Source organism: Ipomoea nil, unplaced genomic scaffold (assembly GCF_001879475.1).
Source record: "Ipomoea nil cultivar Tokyo-kokei standard unplaced genomic scaffold, Asagao_1.1 scaffold3087, whole genome shotgun sequence".
In the NCBI taxonomy this organism is placed as follows: domain Eukaryota; kingdom Viridiplantae; phylum Streptophyta; class Magnoliopsida; order Solanales; family Convolvulaceae; genus Ipomoea; species Ipomoea nil.
Window position 1 is genome coordinate 155187 of NW_017619515.1, and position 7711 is coordinate 162897.

Consider the following 7711-nt stretch of genomic DNA (forward strand, 5'->3'; position numbering starts at 1 on the left):
AATGAATCATGGCCTCCTGGAGTGGGAGTGGGATGGCAAAATCTTCTTGTGTTTCGATATAAAATCTCGGGATTGAACCATAATTCGTCGCAGAAAGAGAGAGTTTCTCTGTCAAGGGCGCGAGGGGGACCGCCCTCATTGATACTGATGCTAATTCCACATCCTGGGAAATCAAGAAAACCACAAAACCAAACCTTTTGAGTCTTGAATGCAGGAAAACCGAAAACATAGCAATTTGTGCAAGTACTATGAGCTTTGAAGCTAGATTGGGCCCTTTACATTGTTGAGCCGGATGAAGCATTGCATGATTCTTCTACGAGAAGACCACTAGTTTAATTGATTATTGCGAACACCCTTTTGGTTCAACCCGTCTTATAAAATTTAACACACCATCAGATAGTATCTGCGAGTTTTCCTCGTCACCCCAGAGTTGATGGTTAGTTGTTGCTAACCCCAAACATGATGCTACTCTCCCAGTTGTAGTTGAGGTTGATCAAATTGCAGCAAAGGCCTTGTGGATGGAAAGAAGCGCAGTTGTCCATCACTGTTTCTGTGCATTTCAAATAAAAAAAGTGTATGCAAATGATGGAATTCTGCAAACACCTCCACTACTTCCCCCACCATTACTGCCACCTCAAAATCAACTCTTCCATACTTCCTCTTCTGATCCACACTGCATTCCAATTCTTCATCTCCAACCCAAGCTGAGGCACCACTGGTTTTGCTTCTGGTAGCTATGCGAACTCCATTGCAGTCACCAAAATGAAAGCCATCCGAATGCATATAGACGAATCTATACTTCGAAAACGTTGGAAGAATGCAAATGACATTCCTATCAGTTACTCCAACCGAAATCTTGACACTGTCACCTTCACAACATGCCTGCATTGTGGGATTCCATATAACAGTTAGCGGATATATAATTGATAGCTTATTGAGTTAGCTGATTAAGTTAGCTGGTTTGACATTGTAAAATATGTTTGGTAAAATTAGTTATTAGTTAATTACATATAAAATAATCTACAAGGGCATAAATATTTGATATTTACTTAACTCTTAAAATACTTCTACAATTTATTGTCATTATTATTGTTATTGTTAATTACTCCAGTATATTTTAACTATTGTTTGTTGTTTTATTACTAATAATGTTATAATTAAAAAAAAAAAAAAAAAGGAATATGGGTTAAATAGGCCATTGAACTACACACGAAGTTGCAATTAGGCCATCCAACTTAAAAAAACTATAGTCGGTCCCTGATCAATACAAAAAAATGCAATTGAGTCTAAAATAACCTATTGACCTGAAATTCGCTGACATGGCAGTTACCAGATTAAAAAAATTAATTTTTAAAATTAATTTTAATACTTAGAAAAAAAAAAAAAAAAAAAAAAAACTTCTTCTCCGCCTGCTCCTCTTTTCTCCGACGAAGACGAAGACAAGTTCAGTGACTTTGTGAGTTCGGCGAAAGAAAATGGTTTCGGGTTTGATACAATGCCCAAATGGGTTCCGGGATCCCTTACAGGAGTACTGTGCTAGTGCCGGAGAGTTTTTTGCGGTTGAATCGATCTCTATTTTGTGAGCCTGTCCAGGAGAAACGTCAATCAATACTGAGAGTGGGCTTTCGTATAATCTCCCGCCGGAGGTTTCGACAAAGCGAAGTAGAGAGAATCAGTTTATCACCTCCGCTGAAGATGTGGCGCCGCTCTTGCAGCAATATCAATATGAAATTGATCGGATTGTTTGTATGCATTTTTTTTCAGATTTTTTTGTGTGCTATTCTTGGGATTTTATTTTATTATATTATTTTTTTGTTGGATTGAGTTGTTCTGATCTTTGTTTTGTTTATTTATAGATGAAGAAATTGAGAATGAAATTGGAAGAGAGGCAGAAGCAAGAAGCCAGAATTTTGGTGGCCGCCATTGGAGAATATGTTATGAAGAAAGTGAGGGAGAAAGACGAACAGATTCAGATACTGGGAAAACTGAATTCGGAGACCAAGGGGAGTTTGGATATTTTTTTTAAAAAATAAAATTGTAAAAATTAATTTTTTTTTACACTGGTAATCGCCATGTCAGCGACTATCAAGTCAACAGGTCACTTTATGTTCAATTGCATTTTTTAAGTTGGATAGCCCAATTGCAATTTTGTTTGTAGTTCGATGGAATATTTGACCCTTATTCCTATAAAAAAAAAATCCCTTAGTACATGATTATCCAATATTAAAAATATAATTTTTTAAAAAATAGAAAAAAAAAACAAAAATTGTTAATAATAATTCAACATAATGGAATCAATTTAGTTATATGTCATGCTTTAGGTGTTTCTGGTGATATTAAAAATATAAATTTGAATAAAGATTGAATACATGTAAATATTACAATAACCAACAACTATTAAGGATAAATTAGACATTTAAAACAAATATGTAATAAGCTGATGTCAATGAGCTATTCAATGTAACTTTTTATTTTTCAACTTATTATTGACAAGTGACAACAATAAACTAAGTCAAAAAGCTATTTCTCAAACACTCATAATAACTGTTAAGATGCTATATTTTTGTGCAGTAATAGGAAATGATTATATTGGCAATCATTGTTAGGAACAAGTGTACTTAGATTTTGATGATACCAAACTCACTAGGAATATAGACCCCTCTTTTATTCTCGTTATCTTGCATCTTTCATGCTAGACGAAAGTTGTTTTTGCTCAACTTGTGATTCGTGCTCAGCAGAATACTTACACGAATTAGAGCAATTCTTAGTCAACTATGACTAGTTGAAGAAAAGAGAAGATCATGAGAAAACCGAGAGATCAACTAAGACTGAAATCCGGAAGGGTCTATCTCTCGTGTAAACATCAAATAATAAAGAAAGATCATTTGATCTGGAAAGATAACGAAAGATAAGGTCAATCTTTCGTTACCAGAACCCGAGACTGCGAGTTAAGTCTGACTCGATTGGACAAGTTCTATATGATTGTTCAGAAGAAGCATGTTTGTCCAAGTCTCAATGCTGAGAAATCATCCTAGACAAATGGTGTCCTAGGAATGATATTTCAAATATCAAGGAGTTCAAGCAAAGTCAAAAGACAAACAACTAAAATTGGTCAAATAAGTTGGACTTTAGTTGATATATAAGACATTTTTCAAACACTCCTATACCAAAAGCATTACCAATACCATCTAATTTGAACACCAAATGATCATAGAGAGACATAAAGTGATAGAGATCAGTGGAACATAACTAACCTGCAACCAGTTTTCAATCAGAGGAATCCTCAAAGCAGTGCAATTTGTCACCTCAAGATTTCGCAAGGATTCCAGGTTCTCTAGACCTGGAAGCTCAGCCAACCGTTTGCAGTTGGGAACATGCAATTGTTCCAGTCCTTTCAAGTTTGATATACCTACTATTTTTTCCAATGACCCACAGTTTCCTGCAGAGAGTATCACCAAACTAGGAGGAAGTTCTTGAATTACTTTGAGATTCTGCCAATCGTCCAGATACAGTCTTCTCAAATTAGAAAGACAACGAAGGTTGAAGGGTAAGCTTTTAGGAGAGCAACTTCCCATTAAATCTAACTCTTTCAATGAGTACAAACTCCCAAGAACTTCATGCAAATAGTTGAAAGGAATAGTCAAACCATTGCAGTTGGGAATCCACAAATGATAGAGCCTTTTCAAGTTTGACATATCGGCTATTTTCTCCAAGGACCCACAATTTTTTGCAGAGAGAGACTCCAAGCTAGGAGGAAGTTGTGGAAGTGCTCTAAGATTATGCAAATCGTCCAAGTAGAGGTTTTTCAAACCCGATAGATGACAGAAACTAAAGGGAAAGTACCGAAGAGAGCAACTTCGGGTTAAATATAATTCTTTCAATGATGACAAACTCCTGAGAGAAATTGGAAGATCTACTTCATGCAAATAGTTGCAGAGAATAGTCAAAGAAGTGCAATTTGTCAAGTCAAGCTCTATTAAGGATTCAAGATTCTCCAGGCCAGGGAGCTCTACCAGGCTTTCACAGTTGGGAATGTACAACCATTTAAGCCTTTTCAAGTTTGATACATCTGCTATTCTTTTCAATGAGACACAGTTTTTTGCAGAGAGACTCTTCAAACTAGGAGGAAGTTCTAGTAATGCTCTAAGATTTCGCGAATTGTCCAAGTAGAGTGTTTCCAAATTGGAAAGGTGACAAAGGCTAAAGGGTAAGTTATGGAGATTGTAACTTGATGATAAATCTAAATTGTTCAATGATGACATATTCCCAATAGCAACAGGAAGATCTACTTCATGCAGATAGTTCAGAGAGATATCCAGACGTTTCAATGAACATAAATTTGCAACTGAAGGTGGAAAAAAGGTAACAGGATCAAGGGTTCTTCTTGACCACAAATGAGGTGATAAGATGCCATGAAGTTGAGATTTTGATTTTGATGGTACAAAACCCTTATTACCTTCAAGGGTTAGGAACTTTAGATTCCTCAAACAACCCAAAGAAAAGGGTATATGTGAGATGGCAGTTGTGGCAACAGTTAAATCTCTTAGTTGTTCTAATTTTCCCAAGTCAATTGGAAGCTCTTTGAGTTTTCTACAAGTTTGTACAAATAAAATCTCAAGTGATTTTAACTTGCAAATACTACTTGGAAGCTCCTTAAGTTTCTCGCAATCCCAGAAATATAACTCAACAAGTTTGTCCAAACTTCCTATTGACCGGTGCACCATGACCAAATTTGAACAACTTATAAAGGATACTTTCTGAAGACTTTGTGCTCCAGTAAAGTTTGGTGTTTCCTTGAGTTGTTCACAACCATCAAACTTTAAGATTTTCAAGCATCTAAAGTGCTGTTGAAACAAAGTAGAGGGTATTGGTCAATTTCTATTTTTCTAGTTAGAGTTACGATTTTAAAAATAAGTAATATTAAAAGAAGCATTAGACGCACAAACCTGCATATTGGGTCGAAATTCTTTGATATTGCTACCTTGGAAGTCAAAGACAACAAGTTTGTCAATGCGAAAATCAGTTTGTACGGGACTCAGTAATTGACAATTGTGCAACCTACAAAATGTAATCTCATTGGGAAAATATTTGAAGGATCCTTCGAGACACACACCATTCAATATGAGTATTCGTAAATTTTCCATCTTTCTGAATATCTTGGTACTGAAAGCCACATTCTTTAACATGTTAGAATTTGCAATCACCCCTTTAATTGCTTCTGTTCCCTAATTAAAAAAAAAAAAAAAACCATTTATGTAACAATATAATATTTTGGATATTCTAAAAAATTTTATTTTAATAAAACTAAATATTTCAAGGAAATCAATTAAGTAGAATAACTCAAGTACAAAGGAAATTTTTTACCTTGTTGCCTCGAATGACATCAAATACATCCTTTTGGTCGAACAATCTACTCCGTTTGCCAGGCTCTAGGGGCGATTCCTTTCGAACAAGTTCTCTTCCCATATCCCTTACTAAGTCATGCATTTCAAATACTCTGCCCCCATCTATTGTTAACAAGCATCTTTCTATCAATGTTTTTATTCCAATTTCAGCATAAAAACCACAAGCTTCCAATATTGTAGAAGTGTCGTTTTTGTCATGTCCAATGAAAAAACAAGCAATATCAAGAAAGATGTTCTTAGTATCATCATCAAGTGCATCGTAGCTTATTTTAAGAATATTTTGAACTTTATCATGGGGTATTCTTCTTAATTTCTCAGCATTATCGCTCCACTCTTGCACGGATCTTCCACGCAAATGAGAACCTATAATTGTAAGTGCTAATGGAAGTCCAACAGTATAGCTTGCTATCCTTTTGGATATTTCAATATACTCCTCTGATGGTATAGGAACACCAAAAGCATGCCAACTCAAGAGTTCTAAAGATTCTAAAGAGCTTAACGTTTCTACATTGTACTTCTCGTGTGCTCTAAGGTCACTTAACAAATGACCATCTCTAGTTGTTATTATAATCGTGCTGCCAGAACCGAACCAATTCCGTTGTCCAGCTAATGATTCTAGTTGACTAGTATCATCTATGTCATCGAGGACAACAAGAACCCTTTTTGATCGCAATCTTTCTTTGATCAAACTTATTCCTTCGTCAACATTATCTATTTCAAGTTTCTTTCTATTGAGAGTCTTGCAAAGAATTTTCTCTTGTAAACGGGCTAAACCATTGTGCCCCTCAGAAACTTGTGATCTAATGTTTGCAATAAAACAACAACCTTCAAACCTTTGAAAACTCAAGTTGTATGTGGCTTTAGCAAGAGTAGTTTTTCCCACACCACCCATGCCAAAAATTCCAATCATCTTAACGTCATGATTTGTTTGAGTTTGCAATAAAAGAAGTATATCTCTAACACGAGAATCAATTCCAACAGGATACCTTGCAACATTTATGTATGTACGATTCACTTCTCGTACTACCTCTTCAGTAATTTTTTTGATGAACTTTGACTCATACCTATCATATTATATTTTTCAAATGAATGTCAATCTAAATTATTAAAGAAATATAGGCACAAAACACAAAACTAAGAAATCACATAGAACATATGACACAGAACTCTAGTTCAGTTATAACTTATAAGAAGTATGTGGTTTTAGTCTCTCATGACTCATGATTCCAATGCTTGAGACAACCTTACAATATTTTTTTAAAAAATATTTTTATAAACTGATATAATCAATCCATAATTATAATTTCTTAAAGAATTAATATTTATGACAAATAAATTGAAAAATAAAAAAATTAATTAAAATGCATGATGTAGATTCTTCTTGTTTTACCAAAATTTTGAATCTATTGGTAAAGATTGTATAGATGCTAGAAGGCAAATTTTAATTAGCAAAAATTATTGACCACACATAAAATAAAATGAAATTTAAAAAAAGATTACCCGTTTGCCAAAATTTGCAAATCCCATCCTGATAAATTAGCGACGGTAGTGAGTGCAGTTTTCCACTCATTAACTCTTTGATTCCCAAATCGTTCTCTATGTTGAATCAATGCATCACCAAACTGGCCTGTTTGTTTGCGAACCTCTGAAGGATCAACGTCATAGAATATAGGAAAAACTATTTGTCCTAGATTCTGTTTACATTCTAGGATCTTCACCAATTCGTCGAGACACCATCTAGATCGAGCATAATTTTTAGAGAGTATGATGATTGATATCTTGGACCCTTCGATGGCCTTCAATAGCTCATCAGAGATGCTTTCACCTTTTCGGATTCCTTCATCATCTCGAAAAGTGTTAATTCCAGCTTGACACAAATTTGTATAAAGATGATCAGTAAAGGATTTTCGCGTGTCTCCTCTGAAACTCAAGAAAACATGGTACGACCAATCAGCAGATGATGATGAAGAAGCCATAATTATTGAAATTGATCTGAGTACACTATCTTCTGTATTGATGATTTGCTAGCAGCTTGGTATGTAGTAACTATATATTTAAAGAGCTTGGGTGTAGTAGACCACCGAAAGTCAAGATAGGAAAGTTGCATCCAAACAAAGCGAAACTCAAAGGAAAATTCTTGTACGTAGCAGTAGCATCAATGTGAATATGTGATATGTTACCTCCTTTAGCTAGACTCCACCTGTTTGCCACTAATCGCACTAATATTATTGATTGGGACAATTCAGACACTTTAATTAGATTGTTGACTTGATAACAAAATATTACAAGTTCGAATCTTAAAAGAT

The 7711-nt window shown here is 34.8% G+C and overlaps 1 protein-coding gene across 1 annotated transcript; it reads right to left on the minus strand.

The window, feature by feature from the left end:
* Positions 1-317: 317 nt before the first annotated feature.
* Positions 318-7417, minus strand: LOC109166363 (TMV resistance protein N-like). The gene is made up of 5 exons (XM_019315336.1): positions 6906-7417; positions 5365-6469; positions 4947-5225; positions 3255-4844; positions 318-882 (listed from the first exon to the last, which is right to left on the minus strand). The coding sequence occupies exons 1-5, from the start codon at positions 7379-7381 to the stop codon at positions 466-468; spliced, it is 3867 nt and encodes a 1288-aa protein (XP_019170881.1). The 5' UTR covers positions 7382-7417; the 3' UTR covers positions 318-465.
* Between the last annotated feature and the right edge of the window lie 294 nt (positions 7418-7711).